The sequence below is a fragment of the Accipiter gentilis genome, chromosome 8, assembly GCF_929443795.1.
Source record: "Accipiter gentilis chromosome 8, bAccGen1.1, whole genome shotgun sequence".
NCBI classification, from domain to species: domain Eukaryota; kingdom Metazoa; phylum Chordata; class Aves; order Accipitriformes; family Accipitridae; genus Astur; species Astur gentilis.
This window is the reverse complement of record NC_064887.1, coordinates 21,068,413-21,091,021: the sequence shown is the minus strand read 5'-3', so window position 1 is coordinate 21,091,021 and position 22,609 is coordinate 21,068,413. Positions and strand designations below refer to the sequence as shown.

Sequence of the window (22,609 nt, the reverse complement as noted above, 5' to 3'; positions counted from 1 at the left end):
TAGAGCAAATTCTGTTTCATAAACATTTGGCCTATAGAGCTATATAAGGCTTTCCACAATAGAAAAAAGGGTGGTATAGGAGAGAGAGTCTTTTCCTCTGTCAAGAGGGTAATAAAAGCATGGCCAGTAATGATTGTGTGTGTTTAGTGAAAAGCTTGGTCTTAAATATTTATGCCAGAGGTGTGCACAGATGGGCACCTGCAGGCAAGGCAGGCACTTCGTCAAAGGCTTTCCTTCTCAAAAGACTACCATCTTGCAAACATCACCCAGAAAGGTGGGTGGGTGGGTAGGTAGTCTGCAGGTAGGTGGGTGGTAGATTGATAGGTGCGGATTCATCACAGCAAAACAATGGAAGTAATGGAAATAATGATGATGGTAAGTGGTATTGTCCTTTTAAATGAATAGATTGTAATCTCACCATGTCTAATTTTCTCCATTAGCTGCCTTCCTTTTTAAAGTATGTTTCCCTCCCTTCTAAAGATACCAAATATCCTTCTTATGGAGATAATTTGGGAGTTTATAGTTTCCAACAATTGTGTGTATTGGACAATTTTTCTACAGTATGCTTTTCAGTATTTTACCTTACATGAATGAGTCATTAACCCTTAGCGTTATGGGAAAGTTCAAGAGAAGTGTTATACTGACTGGGAGTGACAGATTAAGCTCATCCCAGATATTAATACTGACAGTAAAACTTGTTTGGAAAGCAAAAAAGATTAAAACCAAATTTCATCCTACCTGTGAATCAAACATCTATGTGAAACTTTCATACGTTTCACGTAAAAGGGCCAAATAATCAAGAGTGTGGCCAGATGTTTTTCTGTTCTCCTCCCCTGGAGTTTCCTTTGATGTACACAGACTGCGCTGGTACTGTGGTCATAAGTTCTGTGACTTCTTTTTCTGATTTAATCTTTTAGCTGCTGCAATATAGGTCTCTCTTGCTTTTTTTCCTGCAAACCTCATCCTTCCACAAAGTCCTCCATGCAGGATTTCCTGGGCTGAATTCTCTGCTAATTGTACCACAAATGTATCAACTTCCGAGTTTCAGTGTCTGATGAACTTTGATGGTTCTTAAATAGAAATTAACATTGTTACTTAAACTGGACATCCACCAGAGGAGTCGTTAACATTTGTTTAACGGTAAATAGCACTGTGCAACTGGAAAGGTGTGAGTCCAGCTGTCCTCCTCGAAGAATCCTATTAGAACTTACTTTACCCAAACACTTGAACCTCAGTAAAGATATTGGAGGCAGCAGCAGCTACAGGCAGAATCTGAACCTGAAGGGTGCTCAGTGCAGTGAGGAGGAAAGGCAATACGCAGAAACAGCTCTTGGGGAACTGGGGCCACAGCCAGCAAATAGGAAATAAAATGTGTATTGTGGGAAAAGAAAAGCTGGGATTCCCCTGTGCCACTCTGCCTGTTCTAGATTTTTCCGATATCCTACGAGTCTCCTCCCAGTTGCCTCTACACAAAACAGTCCCAGCTGCCTGTCACTGTCCTTAACTTGCATAGTATGAGATTCCAGGGGGCTGGTTTTGGTGTAGCCTGCCTTCCTGAAGTCGGCTAGAATATTGTGTTTGTACGCTGCTTTATTAAACTCTTGCATTTATGTCTTACCTACCTCTAAAGGGCCCCAAGTAACTTCTGGCATTGTAAATAGTAAATAACTTAATTCCCCTGACCTCAGAAACAAATACCTTTGACAGTTTTCCTGGTGGGCTCTGTGTCTGTGACAGCCTTTGTTCTCACTTTATCGCATGGCAAAGAGAATGCGAAGTTCTCTATGTGACTACACCTGCTGGTTTTCCTTAATGACTTGAAAAACAGGGATAAAATAGATGATTTTGTATACTACTTCTCATCCCCAGTGAAATATACAGCTATATTTCATTATACATGCTAGTAGTATATAACTGGTAGTTCCCATATGCAGGTAGTGGTCGTTAATGTCTGGAGTCCCAGTAAAGGACTATATTACAAAATCTGTTAACATGGTTTAAAATGATTACATATATATTCTTTTCAGATTCTGATTGCCAGTATCATGTGCAGCTATAGCAGGGAGGACTGGACTGAACTTTCAAAAATGGCTGAGGTAATGGTTTCCTAAATGTATTTCTGCATCTTTTTTTATTCTCCTTAAAAACAAGAGCTGCAATAAGGAATTTCTTGAAAGAAATACATTCAAAGTGAAAAGTGAGAATTTAAAGCATGTCCATTATAATTTGTTTATTCTGTGTTTTCATTAAAATGATAGAAATGTAAATTTAAAGGAAATCTGTTCCATAAAAATAGTCCCTTGGATTTTTAAGCAGTACCTGGAAAGCCTTTAGTCTTTGAATCTAGATACTTTTTATTTGCATTTTAAGCAAACTGTATATTATGACGGATGCCCTGATAAAATTTAATTCTACCTTTGAGAGCCTAACTTGATCTTACCTTGCCTCCAGGCATACTAGTTTGACAGCACCAGAACAAATTTTGAATATAAAACTTTTGAATATTTAAAGTATAAAAGGCTCATTTAATGCTATTCTAGTTTTAATACAGACTTTCAAAAATGATAGCAGAGAAAGCCAGCATATATAATAGCAGTCAGCAGGCTTCCTGTAATATAAATCCAATCTCACACAAATGCAAACAGACTATACACCTGAAATTTTGATTCAGTTTGAAGGAAAAGAACTATTTAAAAACATGTACCTGTGTCCACAGAGAATAGTATAGGAAATACTTGATTAAGACCACAGTAATTTCATTCAGAAAGGTGTCTATATCTGAATGTAATACAAAGTTGTTATTTTTAAATAAAACTGGTTTTCTCCATGTAAAGTATCTAGAGGAAATAAAAAGCATAGTTTCAGATCAATAAAGGAAGGTTTTAACAAATCTAAGCAAAGAAAAAAAAAATTACCTTGTCGTTATTGCTATCATTAGCTCAGATCTAAGTGTTTTATAAGTATTATAAATTTTTTTATATATGTTTTTGTGTATGTGTAGATATGGGTGTGGATATTCTGAATTTGTGTTTTCATACGGCTGAATGTGTGTGTTTGGACATTGTTGTTTCTTTATTCACAGTGTCCTAAGCCCTCCTATGATGTGGGAAGACACCTCCATTTTCTTTGGGCATTTCAAACCTATGAGGGAAAAAATAGCTTAGGAGCTTAGAGAAGTGAATTAAACATTATCAGTAATTAACTTGGTGATCTTCAACACTAGTCCATTTTATACCTGTATTTACCTAATTGACCATGAAATCTTTTGTGGAATCCGTGCTTAACGGGAGCAGTACCGCTTTTAAACTGACTAAGATGAATGGCTTTATTGTGCCATTTGCTTCTCTTTTTTTAGTCCAGTGGTACTGCTGTCTGGCTTTAAGACAGATATTTCCAATGTGTTTGTATTTATGTTACCCCTTTAGAAAGAAGTAGTTATTTAAATGCACTCAGTAATGTGTAACCTGTGTGATATAACTTTCTTCCACAAAGAAGTTGTTAGCTTCCACTCTGTGGAGAGCAGCACACTTGTTTGGGGTGCTCTGGAAAAGAGCAGTGCTATTTAATCACATGCGTAGGAACCTACCTAGAAGGTAATAGATGTGGCTTTCCAAAGAGCAGAAGCCGCAGAAGGTACCGCAGTGCCTCTCGGCAGGAGGACGACCTATTCATACAAAAGGTCAGCTTGTCACGGAGGCCGACAGCACCAGCAACAGTGCAGCATGGCTGGGCTTGCAGAGCTGCTCAGGACGTGGAGGATTCCCAAAAGCGATGGAAGCCTTCTCCCCTGCTTGCGCACTTGGGGAGCTGCTGAACCATGGCCACGCAGCAGGCAAAATTACTGCTGTTCAATAAGCAAAAACAAAACGCAAATGCAAAACAAAATACTCATTACAGCCACGTGGAAGGCAACAGGAGAGATCATCGTCTCAGGCCGGAGCAGTTCGGCAGGGAGGAGGAGGAGCATGGTTGTGTGCTGCCCTTGTACGCCTTGGCTCGTTTGCCTTTTTAATTCTAACTAATAGAGGGTGCTGAAGAGGAATTAGTATGACTAATATGTTTGTATGGACTTCTTTTAATACTCTCTTGTTTGACTTCAGAAATAAAAATATTTAATGACAAAAGCTATGGCACAGTCCAGGCGCCTGCAGAAAATTTAGAGGCTAAATTCGTTAAAGCAGGAAGGAGAAATTTACTACTGAGTCACAGTGCTTCAGAGCACAGAAGCACCTGTGTAACACTGACTACTGAACCTCGCTCTCAGTGCTGCCCTAAGGCCCTGTCATTACATTTCATTTTTTAACATTTTTCAGAACCAGCTCCTTATTGTGCCTGTCTCTTTTTAATTTATTTTTTACTTTAATTTCCTTTGTAGATTTGGGAAGCCACATCAGTTTTTGAAATTTTTTCTCTGTAATGATCAACATATTTCTTTTTCAGACTATCATAACCATAGCTTTCTCACTTTAAAGAAAAAAGAAAAAAAAAAGAAATGTCTAAAGAAATCTATTTAACATGAACAGTAAATGCTACAGCAAGGAGTATTACTTGAAGTTAATTTTGCTTTTTTTTCCCTTTTGCATGTTTCATAGGTTGCTGGTGCAGATGCACTGGAGTTAAATTTATCATGTCCTCATGGTATGGGAGAGAGAGGTATGGGCCTGGCCTGTGGGCAGGTAAGACTGTAACCGCAATCTCTTTCATGTCTCTTCAGCAATCCTGTACTACCTCATTGATAGTTACACCTCGGGGAGAAGACACAAGCAGCAGATTACTAGCTTGAGATTTTTAGGTTGAATGTGTTTAAATATTTAGTGCTGAAAGCAAAAAAAAAAAAAAGGAAGACAGAAGCTGAGAATATACAAAATGCTTAGTTTTGCTGTGAACAAAAATGCACTATGTATTTGACAAGGAACAAGATGGAAACAAATAATTTCCAAAAAGCACTTGGACAGAATTTGTTGGTTTCCATTTCAGTGCCCTGTAGATATCTTTTAGATCACAACCCAGTAACTACTGCATATATCAATATGATTTTGAAGGACATGAGTTATACACACATTTCATTTCACAGTTTTTAGCATATGAACCTAACTGTATTTTAGAATCACGGAATAGGGCATACATTCTGGTAGTGCCACCTACAGTTAATGTCTTCTCTCATAAGAGCCTGTGTTCTGTAACCTATAGATTTGATGGTTTATACAGTTTAGGTTGGAATTATCCATGCCTGATGTCTCTGTCATGTAGAAATCTGATACAGTTTATCAATACGGCCCGTGACTTCAGTTACGACAATGTGTGTTGTTTTGCCCATGAAAAGAAAGCAAGCATGCACAAAAACCAGTTCTCATACTAATATCCTTTTGAAGTTTTCAGATTTTTGCATGTTTTGGTCATGGTTTGAAATTTGTTTTGGCTCTGAAACATGCCCAGATGTGATGAACTTGGAAGTCTCTGAAAACTCTTGGTTCACAGCCTACCGGGGGAGATTTTCTAGCGTTTGACCATCAAAGTTTCAGAAGTCTGAAGTCTGTTTGATTTCTCATCTTACTACGTTTTGGGGAGAGGAGAAAAAGATGAGGAAGGAGATGCTGAGTGGGAATCATGATTACGTGCTCTAAAATTGACACACACTATTCAGTTGATCCCCTTCGAGGGGGGCTAGTAGACATCTTAATTCATCCTCACTTCCTCACTTAAACAGAAAACTTCTATGAACTGAGGTGTGGTTGGATAACTAAACCATTAACTTTCTAAAACTTTTAGTAGGGAGGCAGTAGGGGCTGTAATCATTTCAGTGCAACTGTGGACACACTTCAGGTGTAGCTTTATCATAGCAATACTGTCAGGCACAGCGCACGGGACATTTTGTTATTTTCTGTGAACAAAATTATGTCAATCTGCTCCATGCTATAGATTATTATTTTAAATGAAAGCAATCTGGATGCTTTTTGTGGCCAGTGGTCATTTACAAAAGTTGTGATTAAAAATGGGGTAGAATTATAAAAATCCTTCAGGACCACACTAGCAAAATGGTAGTAGTTATTATTAATTATTTCCCTGAATTGCATTCAACAACAAAGAGCTATAGTAGCTGTTTTTATAAGCTTGTGAAGCAATTTCCACCCTTCACTCTGCAGAGCGTAACTCAGTAGTTTCGGTTGTCCCCACCTGAGATGGCAGCATGCTGTAGAAGGATGTGGTTTGGTCATGGAGAGCCCTGAAGTTTTCACACAGAAGCTGAAAACAGTCTCCTTTCAAGTACTCTTTTTTCCTTTTTTTTTTTTCCTTTTTTTTTAGGCATATGTTATTTCCAGCTTTTGCTGGTTGGAATAATATATGCATGTGAAGTTGCTTAGATGTGTAGTCAGTAGGGAGCTGTCTGGCTACATGAGTTTTTACATATCTTTCAGCTATTGTAAAATCAGAGAACCAAATGCAAAATCTTAGCACTTAGGGCTATCGTGTGGATTTGTGACTCTCCTTGGAGGAGATCAGATCCATAAAGCAAGATGATTACATTATATATACATGTATGTTTGTATAATAATAAAATTTCTCTCTTCCCCATACAATATGGATATTCTTTTGAATGTTTAATGTATGCTACGCTTGCTTATTAAATATATTCTTGTGTTTTCGTAACTGTATCACCAAAATGAGAGCTCAGGAAAGAATCTACTTCTTTAGACAAATAAATGAATAAAACAGTCATCTTTAGAGAGCCAGATCCTGAGGTTCTTCCTCAGAGTTGGCTAAAATTAAATTATGCTGCCTTTAAATGTAGTTTATCGAAGCAAATGGTATGGATAAACTGGATGAAATAATGATATGTGTGATGAGATTTATCAGTAGCTCTCTGAGGAGCTTCCGTGTGTGGTGGCCCATTGTAACACAGGAAAGTGCTAGGAAGTATTTTGGCTCTACTCCTAATTTTATTTTTCTTTCCCCAGAGCTGAAGTCAAATAGGTCATATGTAGATGGTGTGGGGAGGAGAGGGCTCAGATATGCTCTGGAAAAAAACCCACCACTCAATACCTCGAAGTCAAGGCATGAGGCTTTGAGAGACAGAGCAGCTTTCCTGGTTGTACAGTGAAGCAGGTTTTCTTAAATATTTTTGATAACATAATCCATGTCTTCATAGGAAATTTTTTTAAGGATTAGGTCCCTTTTCATGCCTAAGCACATTAAATCCTCAGAAAACTACAGAAATTGCTGAGATGAAAAATAATGGCAGAAAAACATGTATGTGTATTTTTTACTATTTGTAATGTCTAAAATGTTCTGCCTTTTTTGTTGTTGTTTTGTTTTTTGTTTAAAAAAAAGAGGGAAAGGAAAGGTTAATTGCACTGTCTACTTTCTCTCCTCATTTTAATTCCTATGGTGTGCCTAAGGGTAAGTGTAGAAATCTGGGAACATCAGATTTGTTTTTTCTCTGTCCTATTTTGTTATCTAGTCTCAAACACTTTCACTGTTTTACACCCACTGTAAATTTAAAAAATGCCAGGTATATCCAAATTATATATATAAAGAATTGGTACAAAGTATGGCTGTTTGTTTTATACGGAGTTACAGTTCTCAGCTTTTACTTGATTTTAATTCCAAGTCATTAGTGCAGACACTCTGGCACCCAAACAGCATAGCTAGCCAGAGGGTAATATTAAGAGGCATCTGTATTGCTGCCAATAAGTTACTTAAAGGTGGTTCTGTATAAAATGTCAATTATATTTACAAATGCTGATGAATGATAATAAAGTTAAGTTTTGTGTTCTTTCATAACAATCTGCAACTGTATAAAAGTTGGATATCATTAAAAATCGTAATAGAATTTCCATCATTAGGTTTAACAGCACTAATGCACGTAAGTGTACAAAACATTTAACAGTAAACATAAAGACAATGTGGTGAACAGCAGATTATTAAAAAATGACGCTGTTGCTCTCCCACTATAGTTCATAACTGTAGTGATTATAGAATAAAATTATGAAAATAATAAATCAAACATCTAAGATGGTAACACTCACATTTCAGTGCCTAACTTCTGGTGTTGTATTTGTGGTGCACTTTTTGTCTCTTCACTGGAAACCATGCAGAGATGATTTGGGTTTTTGTTTTTTTCACTTATCCTTCTAAAAAGTGCCATTAAATATTCAGAACCATTACCATGATGTGAAATCAACACATTTAAGCATTTGACTTTTTGGTTTTGGTCCACAATTCAACAAGTCTTTCCAGCTACTCTGGTAAGAATGAATAAATAGTTGAATTGAGTGGATAATCTGGGTTTTCCTGCTAAGTTTTGTGTCAATCTTTGTTGTTCAGATGAAAACCCAGGTCTAGTAAGTGTAATGTGCATATACCTAGAATCATTAGAATAAGACCGACTAGGATGAGTGATATCCAAAGTCTTCAAAAATATCAGCGAGTCTCCTTGGCCTAATGGCGAGTAAAAAACAATGGAGGGAAGAAAAGAGCAGCCTACAGCTGCTTGAAAGATTGTAACAAAGATGCTGGGAGAGTAGCTACAAAGAGGAAAAGATAATTCTCTGTAGTGTCAGATGATACAGCAAGGGGCAACAGCCACAAATTGCAGGCTGAACGTTTCAGGTTGGGCATCAGGAAAAAAATTCACCAAGAAGGTGATGCAGTACAGGAACATGCTGTCTAGCAGGGCTGTGTGCTCTCCATCTTGGGAGTTTTCAGGGCTCAGGCAGGCAAAGCCATGGGCAACCTCAACTGGTGTTTGTGTGGTCCCACTCAGAGCAGGAGCTTGGACTAGCTGTCCTCCAGAAATCCATTCAGACAAACATTTCTGTGATTCTGTGGACTCAATTCCTGTCCAAAAGTAGTGTGGTCTTTGTACCAGGGATAAGAAATGAGTAGTGGATAAAAGGAAGCAGAAGGACTCACCTGTTCACTTGGTGTGAGATGATCAGTGTGACAGGGAGATCTCAAGTCAAAAGCAACACATCAGTTAAATTTCCAAAGCACAGAGGATGCTTCTATACTTTTTAAAAAAACAGATCTCATATTCAAAGATCTCAGCCTAAGTGCAAGAACAGAGATTCTGTATGCTGTAAACAAATATTTTAAAATATTTGTTTAAATATTTAAAATATTTAAAATAACGTCCTGGCTTATAAATATTTCTCATTAATTAGTCATACCTTTTAACCTCCAAAATATAAAAAATCTTTGCCTATCTCAGCATTTAAGCTATAGGTTTGGGGGATTGTTTGCTTTTTTTTAGTTTATATTGAAGGAGGCATGTATACTTCTCTTGTGAACACTGAAATCCAGATCCTGGTGGTTTAACTATTCATATCATATGTAAAATGAACTTGCTTTGTGGTTCTTTTCTTACCTTTATTTTCATTCTACTTAAACTGTACTTGCTACAGCCTTTGCTGCTGGCTGTGTTCATGTTTATTGCCTGCAATTAGGAGGCAAGTTTCATAAAAGCCCACATTGCCTTATTCAGGAGAAGACAAATCTGTCAAAACCAAAAAGCAAAAAAACCCCAAAGCCCTGGTTACTCTGCAAAGATGAGAACTGGCTGTATCGCACAATTAGATTTGCTCTGCTGTACCTTGGAAATAGGAAAGATGAGACTGCTTTTTAATTGAAGTGCACAGCATAGCATGCTAATTTGCTGTTGCTCTGCCAGCAAGGAGCTTGAAGTATTTTAAATAAATGATGCCCCAAACAGAATTTGATTATATCTGTGTTCATGTGGAATTCTACTATCAGCCTACAATAATATGCTGGTTAAGTGTAATTCATTGAGTCCTGCAGGCAGCATTAGTTCTCTCTCTTCTCTTTTGTATCAGTTACTGCAACAAATTAATGCAAAATACAGCAGGGTGGTGTTACACTGTGCTATAGCAGCAACGGGAACATTGCCACCCAAAATGCAGTATAAACCAGTATAATCAAAGTGAGGTTTGTGTTGGTGTTTACGGTGGAGTTTCAAGATTTATGTGTCATCTTGTTCTCTCGCATTGGCCCCTTTCATCCATTTTGGCTGTGATCTTAAGAAGATAACTCCTAGCTGATCTCGCTGTCTTTGTGTCTGTCAGTGCCCTCTGTTGCTTTGGGGCATGTTTCAACCAAATGACCTGTTTCAGACATGTTTCTCAGAGCTGAAACTGTTTCAAAGATACTGAATTTCTGTAAGTTTCATAAAACTAGGCAGCTGGGTAGGGGAGAGAAATTGTCTGCTGCCCAAGCTGGTGGATATGAATAGGAGCCTTAATAGTCCAGCTGAGGGAAGAGCTCAGGCAGACGCAGGAAATTCAATCACAAGATGCAGACTCCTCAGAAACACGGATTCCTTGGTTCAGGGGGTGATGGTGTTACTCTGTGCGTGCAGAGAAGTGCTGCATTGGACGTTGTTTTGCTGGGAGGGTGTTTGGGATGTGCGGGGAGAAGGGATGCTGCTGATTGCCTCCTCCAACTCCTGCAAACGTAGATCTAAGCACACGTCTTCATGGGCCAGGTATGTTTTGTGGGCTTGCCTTCTTGGCTTCTACACTGATCGTGGCCACACGTCATTCTTTATGGAAGTTCAGTTTTGTTGTTTTAACCTCACTGGTTGATTTTTTCACCTTCCCTGGTTTTCATATGTGTGTCTTCCCTTTCTCTTTCTACTCTCTCCTTCTTTAAAAGCCTCTTCATAAAGTAAATGCTTTGCTGAGTTGATTTCAAAGTAACAACTGACTCATGAGCTGTTTCACTGGAAATCTGAACAGGAAAAGCTTGCTGACTATGTGGTCACTCCTGGGTTGGTGGCATCACTCACCTTCCTCCAGTACCTGAGGATTCAATTCCTTTTCTGTTGCCCTCACAGGATTCAGGTGTGATTAGATGTCATTATTTAAATGGATTTATTCCATGTCTTTAGTTCTGTATGTCCTTTATGTGCTCATGTATTCTATTTTTTGTAACATGTAAAAGGACACAATACTTAATAATGAGGTACAACCGTTAATTGGTATTTTGTCTTCAGAATTCCGTTTTTCATAACACTTGAGAAGAAACGAATTAAGATGCAAAGTTTAATAAAGTCATCATCAGAACACTATTCTGTAATTTTATATTGCGGTTTGACAACATTTAATCCACTGTTACTGCTTTGAAGGATTTTTAATTTAATTACTCAAAAGACAAAATGGAAAATAAAAAGGGATTCTAAGTATGACTGTAATGTTAATAGCACTACTGACTTGCTGAAACTTTTTAATGACATGGTATGGCTGTTAATAAGATTTTAAATACTGTTCATGTGTGGTGACTTTTTATTTATTATGGAGACCATCCTCTACAGAATGGATTTTCTTAAGACATGAAAGGTGGGGATAAGGATAACCTTATTTTCAATCTCACTATGATGGAAGCATTTCATCTGGAATACACATTACAGATGATATATGTCACAAAGAAGGTCAGTTCGGCCAAAATATCAGTGACCTGCCACTGTTTAAAAAGGAAACAAAAAGATTTGGGCTGGCTTAGTGACACTTCAGTAGCCTAACTATGATGGAGTATGTAGTGAGTGCTTCCCAGAAAGGAAGAAAACTATGATTTATTTTTTTTTAAAACCAAATGGCAACCTGTACTTATTCTTGCAATTGCATTTTAATGCACTGAGAAGCTTTCAGAAAAGGGAAATGTAGAAAACTCAGGCAAGCATATTTCTGTGGTCTACATGGTTAAATATTTTGGTTAAATGTCCAGATCCTGTGGACTGCTTTGCCTTTGGATATATGGTTGCAGCATAAGATATTGCAGTTGTTCATACCGATGACGTCTGGTAAACAGGATTTATAGGAAAGGATATGATCGGGAACAAGTATCTATGTGCAGGTAAAATAAAATATTTTAAGATTGTTCATCTTGGTACACAATAAAAGTTAACTATGCAGTGCACGTTAGTTTTTTCTTTCTATGGTTTTAGTTTTATGCCACTGTTTGCTAAAGTTAATTAACACTGTGTTACCTAGTGTCTTCACTGCCTACATGGGAATTTTCAGGACTAAGCTCATACTTTTTTTAATTGTGCCTCACCTCCTAATAAAGTTAGTCAATGCGCTGGGAGGCTTGCTCTTTACAGTAGGCCAAACCTGAATACAGGCCTATATGATGATCATTTTAAAAATGTGGGGAATCCTTCTCAGAGCATGCGTTTTAAATTCCTTAGTTTGATGGTCTCAAAGGTTTATGGTTTCCTCAATTATTTGATATTTTCTGCCTCTTTATTATAGGAAGGGACTGAGAACTTGCCTACCTGACCACAGGAAAAAGCTAAATGTAGCTGCAGCACTTGTGTTCAAGTTCTATGCTTCCCTTTAAAATATTTCATGTATGATGTAAGCCTAATCAAACCTTTATGCCTTCTAGCAAGTAACCTCTGCATGAACTAAAGAGCTGAAATATTGTTTAATCATGCTGCATACCACTTCTTTACAGTGATATGAGAAACATTATTTTGGTTGGCTAGGAAAAACCAAGATAAAATATTTTGTTCTGGCAGGGGTAAAAAGGCATTCTTATTAGTCAACAGTTTACATATACCAATGCTGTTGATAAATAAATCTTCCCAGTTAGTATCTCCAAGAAGTTGATAAATGTAAATGTGCAGTTTCACATTTTTCACTTGAAACATCTAGGCCCAACTGGTACTGGAACAAATTGTTTGCTAATCTGACTCCTTTAATGTTGCATTAAAATGAATAGCTGTAAAGTGATTGCTACAGTTTTAACTGACCTATCTCAGTGAAACATAAGGAGAGCTTTTCCTATTATATAACTGTAACAATTTTAAAAAAAGCCTTATAGTTAATTTTAAAAGTAGAAAGTTTTCTAACAGTGATGTTTCTTCTGGTTGCTTAGATTAATATTTTAAATTAAAAAATAAAAAACACAAAAAAACCCCACAAATTTGGAATAAGGAAAAATGTTGTGGTTTGACCACCTATGCAGAGAGAGGACTCAGTTTTCAAAATAAATTTGGTTGTTTTTCTTTTAGTGCTAGGGAGAAAACAAAAAGCTATTATGTGATCTGAGAAAGGAGTAGTTGCAAAGCTGACTAAAGACAGACACAAACTTTTCGAGTCTCAGTTGTGCTTGATCTTGACATCCCTCTTATCGTTGCTCTAACTCCCAACTTAAATCTATGTTTTGTACTTTTGTCTACTGGTCAATCAAAAATTTCCAGCTCATTTTTGACCTTGTCTTCATGTTAGTTATCTTTTCAGTCATTAGGTGCTACATTATCAAAGAAGGGGTGTAGGAGTGCCGTGCTGCTAATAAGGTATCCAAAATGGATCTCCCACAAAGCACTTTGATGTATGTATTCTTGAGTTTGGATACTGACCTATTAATATTGGCAGCTATTAGATGAGATATGTTAAAAAGCTTTAGAGTGGGGTTAGGAGGGGGGATGTCTTTTTTTTAAAACATACTGTTAAGCATTGTTCATTTGTGCAGCTCCAGTAATGTACTACAATAAGAAAATGCTGTAACAACTTAGTGTTCCCATTTTTTCATTTAGAATAGAGAGAAGTGATCAAAGGCTATTTGTCTTATACTTTTAACATCTTTCAAAGGTTCTAATTGTAGAGCTGGGGAAGGGACAAATAGTGATTGCAATACCAAATGAGAGTAAGAAAGAAGAGGGAGATGAGGATCTGCTAAAATTGAAATTTATTGAAATTCTGATTCTGTCAAAACCTTTTATGAGTCTTTTAAGGTTAGTTGGTTAAAGACGGTTAAATTTAAAGTTCCAGTTTTTTATGTGCACCTATTTATTATTTTTTTGAGTTTTTCAAAGTAGCTTAACTCCGAGAAGTAGGAACCACAGTAGTGTCATAGTCTTACACTGGCTTTTCTCCATACCTGCTGTTCTCTCTCCCACTATAGACAGGGTCTCTCTCAGAGCTTTGACTTCTCAGCTGAGACATGACCAAAGCCTGGACCTAATCCAGAGTGACTTGATTTTGTCCAGGGACATATTGGTATCACTGGAAAAAAAGGAGAATCTCAGTTAGGCTCCCCCAAGTGGAACTTGCAGTGACTGATCTGAAGAGCAGCTGGTCAAATCATGACAACGTGCTTGCAGCTTTACTTGAAAGTAATTAAGTCCTAGCATCTAAGAATGGAGCTAGATGGCAGGGGTTTTTTAGTTCTTATAATTTACCACAGGAAATTAAAAAAAAAAAAAAAAGTTGAATCAAGTCTCTAGGCTCTTGCTTAGATTTTTACTTTGGCGAAAACATCTATAAATTGGGAATCATTACTCCCTATAAATATATTAAAAAATTAAATTAAAATAAAAAATATAAATATAGTCTTTACATGGTCTTCAAGTGGTAATATGTTTGTCTGTGTGAATAGACTATAACAAAAAGAAAGAATGTAGTCTGTAAAAGCTAATGGGAATTTTCCAAGCTATCCCTCTATATCTTAATTGACAGTATTTTGTAAGCAAAAATATGCTTGTTTCACTAGTAGTACATGCTTAGTTATATAAGCCATATGATATCTCTTCAGTTTATATATATTATAGTTTTTGTTCAAATTATAAAGAGAACACTTACTACGTAGAAATAACACAAATGTCTTAATTTACCAAGTAGACTTCTTTCAAAAGATTTTTTAAAATAAAAGAGCATTTCAGAGTATGTAAGAGAGTAGAAAATAAGTATATCCTTGAATTATACCAGTGAGCAATAGTCACAGTACATATTGTTGCTATGGTAGTGTAGCTAAATGGTAACTATGTGGACCTTGCTTAATTCTCATATGAATCTCTGATCTGTTAGAAATTCTTCAAAAAAACCCCAACCCTACAACCTCTTTTCATATTGAAAAGACCTCTTGTTTCAAAGTGCAAGTTAATTAATAAAAGCTGAAGGCCTAAACTGGAATGAAACATTTGATCCTCCCAGAACAAGATATGAAATTTTCCATTTATGGACGTTTTTGAATGTTTGTCCTGAATAGGATTTTCCTGTACCATTTTATTGAAGATGTCTAATGAGATTTGGGGGAATTTTTTTTTTTTGCTAAACTGATGCAAAAGGCTTCCACTACCTTCAGTACACTTTGGATCTCACGCCCAAAGGCAATACGGTATTGACTGAAAGACTCTTGAATTCACATGCTGTCGTTATCTCTAAAAGTTTATTTTGTGACATTGGATTCACATCACATCATATCATAGATTCTAGCCAGAAGGATGTAAGCTCTCATCCAGCAGCTACATTTTTGTAGGGTTGACCAGGCTGACCCAAAGCCTCTAAAGTAATTTAGGCATTTTTTGAAATTTTTCCTAATATATATAGATAGCTTCACATACAACTGTGAAAAACGTTATTCCTGCCTTAGGTTAAACTGCCTCATGTCTTTCTTTTTGACAGCTGTGGTCAATAGATGTTGACCAAAAGCTGTCAAATTTCCTGAGAAATGAGGAAGCATTTTTTATTCCAGATGAGAAGTAGAGAGTTATTCATCTTCTACCCTGGGAAATCCTTCCCTTAATTTGACAGGCTTTAAACAAATTGTTAGCTTTAATTAAGTTTGAAATGGGACAAATGCACAACCTGAACTGCCCCTTTCTAGAATGTGAGAAGACAGTAACATTAACCAAGAGATTCAAATGTCTCTTTTGCTGTAGTGATTGACTGAAATTCTATATTTAGGTACTGTGGAAATTTTGGGTAGGTTTAGAGATAGACAGTTTCATGAAGGCAATGTTGGACATGTCATAGGAGGAGGGAGAAAAGATAACTGTGAAAAAGATCAATAGTAATATGAAAAAAAAAGGTGAATGCTGAAGATACTAATTTGCAATGCTTTAAGCTGAAATTGCCATACTTTTACTTTTTATTCACCTTTGAAGGAATAGCAAAAGAGTAGCTCTTCACACACAGAGAAAAATTTTTATTTTTTTCCAATTTCCTAATGTATTTCTGGATCCATGTTTGATCTGGAAAAGAAATACATGATAGACACATATAAAAACCATTTAAACTAACAACTTTTCAGGCTAACAAGTCCTCAGAACATCTGTGGGATCTCTATAAAAAGATGCAGCTCCAGACCTACATGTTGAGCTGGTGGAGTGGATTGAATAGGTGAGGGATCTATAGAAATTATTATTACTCATTTTCTAAAGCTGCTCCAAATGTATCCTGCCCCTGCATGCCCGCACTGCATGCCGTGGCAGGTAGTGACACCGTAGTCTTCACAAGGAAAGGGTAGCATGGCCCGGAAGAAAGTCTCCCTGTTGCATGGAGGTTATCTGCAGACAGTGAAAGATTCTTTTCTCCTTTCTTGTTTTTCAGATGAAGGTGCATTTGAAGGTGCTCTCAGACAGCAATTTGACTGAGAATAGGTTTAACTCTTCCCTTGTAGACTATTGTTGAATGAAACAATAAAGTGAGAATGATACATGAATTAAAGGCCAAATCTTGGAAATTCTTGGGTTTTCTTAGGCTACATCATTCCTGAACATAAAAAGCATGCCCTCTTTTTCCCTTAGATATCTATACTATTTTGGAAAATGTATCTACTGTGCAGAATGAGGAAGTTAACTGTAGGACATTTTTCATATAAAAAATTCCTCCAGTGGTAATAGATGTAAGGGGCCTACAAGTTTGTTTTTTTTCTGAAGAGCCAGTACAGAAAGAAAATATGCCACCAGAAGAATGCACTGATGAGGGACTCTTGGTGCCACTTGCATCCTAACCATATATAAGAAATCCCATGTCACCTTCATGTGTCTCAAATTAATACAAAGAAAAAACAAGTCCTCTGTAACTTAGTGTCAGTATTTAAAATTGCAGACACAATGCATTATTTAGCCATGAAACTCAATGGCAAGAGATATATATATAAGAATAGTTTTGTGGTCATCAAAGACTTGATGTTTATAAGGAAGATCAGACTTATGCTTGCATTAAATAGAATAAAGTATTTTACTTTATGAAACTTTGTTGTTTAGGTCATTGTAGTCAGTGATAAATGAAATTTAAGGACTTTACGTGCAAAGTCCTAATGGATCTTGCAACATTCTCAGTGCTGTCTAGAACTTCCCGTCATCACATTCAGGATAATGGACTTGCACAAATCATCGGCGTGGCCTGTAATGCTAGCTAGTAGTCTGTCCTGGTTTCAGCTGGGATGGAGTTAATTGTCTTCCTAGTAGCTGGTACGGTGCTACGTTTCTGAGCTAGGTATGAGAAGAATGTTGATAATGCACTGATGTTTGCAGTTGTTGCTGAGTAATGTTTACTCTAAAATCAAGGATGTTTCAGTTTCTGATGCCCAGCCAGCGAGAAAGCTGGAGGGGCACAAGAAGTTGGCACAGGACACAGCCAAGGCAGCTGACCCAAACTGGCCAACGGTGTATTCCATACCATGGGACGTCACATCCAGTATAGGAACTGGGGGAAGTGGGGGCAGGGGATCGCCGCTTGGGGACTAGCTGGGTGTCAATCAGCAGGTGGTGAGCAATTGCACTGCACATCATTTGTACATTCCAATCCTTTTATTATTGCTGTTGTCATTTTACTAGTGTTATCATTATCATTATTAGTTTCTTCTTTTCTGTTCTATTAAACCATTCTTATCTCAACCCACGAGTTTTAATTATTTTCCCAATTTTCTCCCCCATCCCACTGGGTGGGGGAAAAGTGAGTGAGCGGCAGTGTGGTGCTTAGTTGCCGACTGGGGTTAAACCACAACATAGTCCTATGTGAGAAAGCCTTCATATATATGTAAAATCAGGATTCTGTCTGAGAAGAGTTATGTTTTTATACTTTCCACAACTGCAAAAGTCCTTACCCTGTTCTTAGTGAGGCAGAACTGCCACTGTTAAAGTAATTAGGGATGGACTGAAGATTGCATGGTATGGTCCATTTTCTGTAGTACTAATTAGACAAGATCAGCTAATGTTACTGTGTGGTAACATTCCTTCTGAAGTTCTTGGGTGAAATTCTGTAACAGGTTTATTTTTATGACATCTTTCAGACTGACATTTGTGTTCTTTATATATGCACACGTAGATATGTACATACACTCACACATATGTGGTTCCCAAGGACTGTTTGCATAGTTAAGAAAAGCATGTTCATTACCCTAAAGTAGTTGTATTTCTATCTTTTGCATTATTCAAATACTCTGAAAAACTGATTAAATTCAAGTATTAAAAATATTTCTTCTGTTAATGTGGAAAGTATCCCATGCTTTAAGGTATTCTGAAGAATCAAGAGTAGTTTTCTGCCAGACAAACCTTTTCAGATACTTATGCAAATGACTTAGTAAAAACTGGGCACCAAAACAAGGTGAGTTTGAGGAGGTGCACCTCAGTCTATCTGACTCTCCTCTCTCCATTTATTAAACAGGTATAATAGTACTTCCCTACCTCAGAGAAGTGTTCTGGATACAATATAAAGATTGTGCAGTAACAGGATAGTGTAAAAATGAGGACCCTGCAAGAACACTGAAAACAGGTCATAGTAAAAATTTCCGAAATTTCCAAAAATCTACAGCCAGACATTTCTGTGGTAATCTCTTCATGGTTTTGTTTCTTTCCATGAAAAACAAGGAGAGGTGACCTAGTCTATGCACAGCATTTTCACACTCCTTTTTAAGCATGCAGGATGTATCTGCCTTGAGGGTGATAGGACGTGGGATTCATCTCATTACCAGTGCCAAATGCAATCAGTAGACAACTTGCTGCTTTAATTTCTGAGGACTTATAGTTATGGTTGTAGTTAAGCTTATCATGTGATCATTTAGAAAAAAAAGTGAGTAGTTGTTTTTCCTCTAGTATATCTACCCATTGGCAATGACTAGTTAGGATTAAAAGCTCCATCTAGCCCAAGGCTATAATGAATATTCAGGAAAAATGATTCTGTACTGCTGCTTAGGGAAGTAAAAAGAAACCCGTGTAACATTCAAATCTCCTGTGCCTTTGGAATAAACAAGCAATATTTGATTAAGAACAGGAAGACAGAAGACACACTGATGTACATCTCATACCAAAAGAGACTTTATATGGTATTAAATTACCAACAGATTCCTGTAGTTAGAGTGCATGAATCAATATTATGTTTTAGCTGATAATAATTTCACCAAGCTTTTATTTAGATGATGTTTGTTTAAAAAAAAATAAAATACAGCAGATAAATGAAGTGTGCTAGCAATGGATGTTACAGTCCATTGAAGCATTTGTTCGTTCTTCTGGATTGACACACAGAGCAAAATTATGCTACACGTTCTGTAACAATTGCACTGTATCATCATTAATGAGAGAACCAACAAACCTAGTTAGGTGTAATAGAAGAAAATAATTTATATCAACATGGTAGGCTTTGAACCAAAAGCGTTAAGATCTTGTGCTACATTAAGCAGAATAATATTTTAGTTAGTTCATACTGTTGATTTTGCGAATGTGAATGCCCAGCTGTTTTTACAGCTAATAACATTTTACATATCAAGCCATTTAGAAAATATTTAACTATGCAGGCTTCATCAACCACTTTATCAATGATAAAAGCTGCAGGCACTTTCATAAAGTTGGACTGGAGTAAAAAAAGATATTTATGTTGTGTTAGCAGTGACAGGTGGTTTTTGTAACGTGATTTATGGGCCTCAACATTCATTCTTTTACAAGTTATGTGCTCGTCCTTGAATGTTTTATAAATCCATTCTCTGCTAAGAATCAGTAAATGCAATTTGTAAATTGGGGTCAATCTTTCAGAAATCCAAGTATATGGGAGGCCCTTAATCAACAAAATTATTAGGCAAAATGAAGTCTGTATATAGCCTCTTTAAAACTAGTTTTTGGTACCAGGCTGCTCACCTTGTTAAATTTGCACCTGAGTTTAAAACTTTGCTTTCTCAGAAATCTTAAGTTTTGAACTGCATTTCAAATTGGGATAATTTCTTTAGTCAATGATTGCACTTAGAAATGAATTCTGTATTTCTAATTACTTGAATCTTTCTCAAAAGTTGTGTTCTTGTGTGACTTCTGCGAATTGTTCTCAGTCCAAAGGCAAACTTCTATGGAGAGGCTGTACACCATCCAGTGAACTTCCCCTGGGTTATATAAATGCAGTTCATATATTTCATATGAAAATTAGCTGTCCAGTGACATGAGTATCTTCTGTTTTCAACCTTCTGATGACTTATGATGCATTTTTCCAAGTCCTTAGTGCAAATATAGTAGGAAATTACGAATTTTATAAATGAACGAATAACTTTTTCTTAGTAATCTAAAGAAGAAAGTGTGGTATTACAGATAAAAACAGGTGGGGATATTATTCCTCTTTGAGAATATGTTAGTTGTCTGCAGAGCGTAGAAGCTCTGGTATTCTCATGCAGTGACTTCATGGCATAGAAATCCGTCTGGCAGCAGGGAACCTCAGGCATGTAGTGCCCATGGCCACTGGACACTTGTGATGTCCCTGCAGCGAGGTGAGAGAGGACAGGCTGAGGTGGCTTACTGATGTTGGCTGCTGCACCAGAAGGAATCTGAGCAGGAGGGGGCTGGAGGCAGAGCAGAGGGAGGAGGGGAGGGGGAGGGTGGCAGGGTGAATCAGCTGGGTGCTCCAGTAGGGACTCGCACTGAAAAGGGAAGCAGCGAGAGCTGTCACATGTGTGTGTTTTGGGGGTGGCACAAGGGTAAATGGTGATTTTTTTAAGGTATCCAGCATTATCTTTACATGATGTTTATTTAATGAGCAAATAAATTAGCTAAAAGATTACAGAGGAAAAAAATCAGCTTTAGAAATACCTGTTTCAATCCAAAATTGTCAAATTTAATGGAAATTCTGATTTTTTTGTATGAAATTCAACACCTTTCTGATTCCTATCAGTGACTGTGTCACTATGCAGAAAAGCACTGTGTTAATTTTTTTTCATTTTTTCCATGTTGCCTCACAAAACTTTCCTATTTTTTCCTTGGAATATTAATTGAAGTAATATAAAAGATTTCACCTCCTTCAGTTGAGTTTTCAAATTATTTTCCTATTAAGTTACCTGTTGGTTTATGGGTACTGAAAATGGGCAGGTTTCCAAGACTGGTAGAACTGAACCTTTCAAAAGGGCTTTGTCTAAACATGTGCTGTGGAATCAGGTATTTAAAGTGTTTACTAGCTTGAGAAACTGAAGACCCTTCCACAGCATTTGTTGCATTAATCTTGGTGTGGGAGAAGCAGAACTGATAGAAAATAAAGGTCTTTACTTACTTCGGGGGGGGGGGGGAAAAAAGGTCAAATTATTAAGAAAGACAAACTAGTTAATTTGTCTTAGGTAGGATGGAAATTGGGTTTATATGAATGAAAGAGATATCCCAATAAGTTATTCAATGTGGATTAAAATAATTGCATTTTTTTTAAGTCTTAGTGTGTGTTGGAGTAAGAATTTTTATGGCAGCACTATAAGCACAATGAAGTCAGCATAATGAGTTATGTGTTGCCAACATCCTGAACATTATTACAAGGATTTCTAAGGAGAAGAATTAACATAAAGGATATACAGTTCATGTCTTCTAGAGGGTCTCTCATTTCTGCATTGGGCCTCAAGGAAATTCAAAACAGAAATGAAAGTCAGAGATCCAACTACTTTCATACTGCAGCATTCATACATATTTCATGGAAGCTGCATGGGTGGGGAGATCACCATTTTTCTTGGAATAGCACAGCTAAGTCTCAGGGTTTTACGGTTCATGTCAAGCACTGTGTGCTTTCTAGGAACACAGCCTGTGGGGTTTTTTTTGTTTGTATTTAACCACCGGTGTAAAAAGAAAAAACAACAAGGGGATATTTCCCATGTGTTCACTAGACTGACAGCCTTGGTGTCCACCAGATTGTTTTAAACTAAACATCATTTATGTTCATCCCATTTTCAGTTACTACATAGCACTGCAGCTTTCTGAGTTTTTACAATATCCAAATGGGAGAAAATTATTCATATATGACAGACTTAATTATCTGAGAGTGTGATAAAGATTTAGTAAATGTAAATAATCGCTGCGGTACCAATTAGCCTACCCACAGGTTATATTTGAACTAAATCTTGTAATAGCAGCATTCAGTTTTTAACCAGATCACGCACCATGTTCTACATGCATCAGTATTGCAAATTTTAAGGTATTTGTTGGAGAGCAATATTAATAGCCAACAGAAAAAAACAACAACCCGTACCCTAAGAATTATATTGAACAATAACCATTATATGTGCCAGATGCAGAATGTCAGTTCCACTGAGCTGTTCTCAAAGGAAAGAATAGTTGATTATTGTCTACATGAGATGTGTTCCATAAGGGAAGTAAATGCCTCGAAATCAGGAAAAGCCAACATTTGAAGATTTTGATTTCTGGCTTTAAAAGAGAAGATTTTGATCTTCCATTTACACTATGGCCATCCCAAGTTATTCTCTGAAGTCAGAGGAGAGTTCAGAAATGCTGAATTGCATTCTGATAGCCCTACAACCTCAACTCATCCTTGTTGTTCTGATTAAGGCATGATCAGCCAATGCTTCAGGTTCATGTTATTTTATAGGATACTGGTTATTTTCAATATACCTTACATAGAGT

The 22,609-nt window shown here is 37.0% G+C and overlaps 1 protein-coding gene across 2 annotated transcripts in view; it reads left to right on the top strand.

Annotated features, from left to right (window-relative positions):
* The window catches only part of DPYD (dihydropyrimidine dehydrogenase), a 374,453-nt gene that overhangs the window by 254,582 nt on the left and 97,262 nt on the right, over positions 1-22,609 (top strand). For both annotated transcript variants that reach the window (XM_049808457.1, XM_049808458.1), the window contains 2 exons: positions 2,028-2,096; positions 4,593-4,676. In XM_049808457.1, the coding sequence (XP_049664414.1) occupies positions 2,028-2,096; positions 4,593-4,676 (153 nt within the window). The remainder of the gene's footprint in view (positions 1-2,027; positions 2,097-4,592; positions 4,677-22,609) is intronic.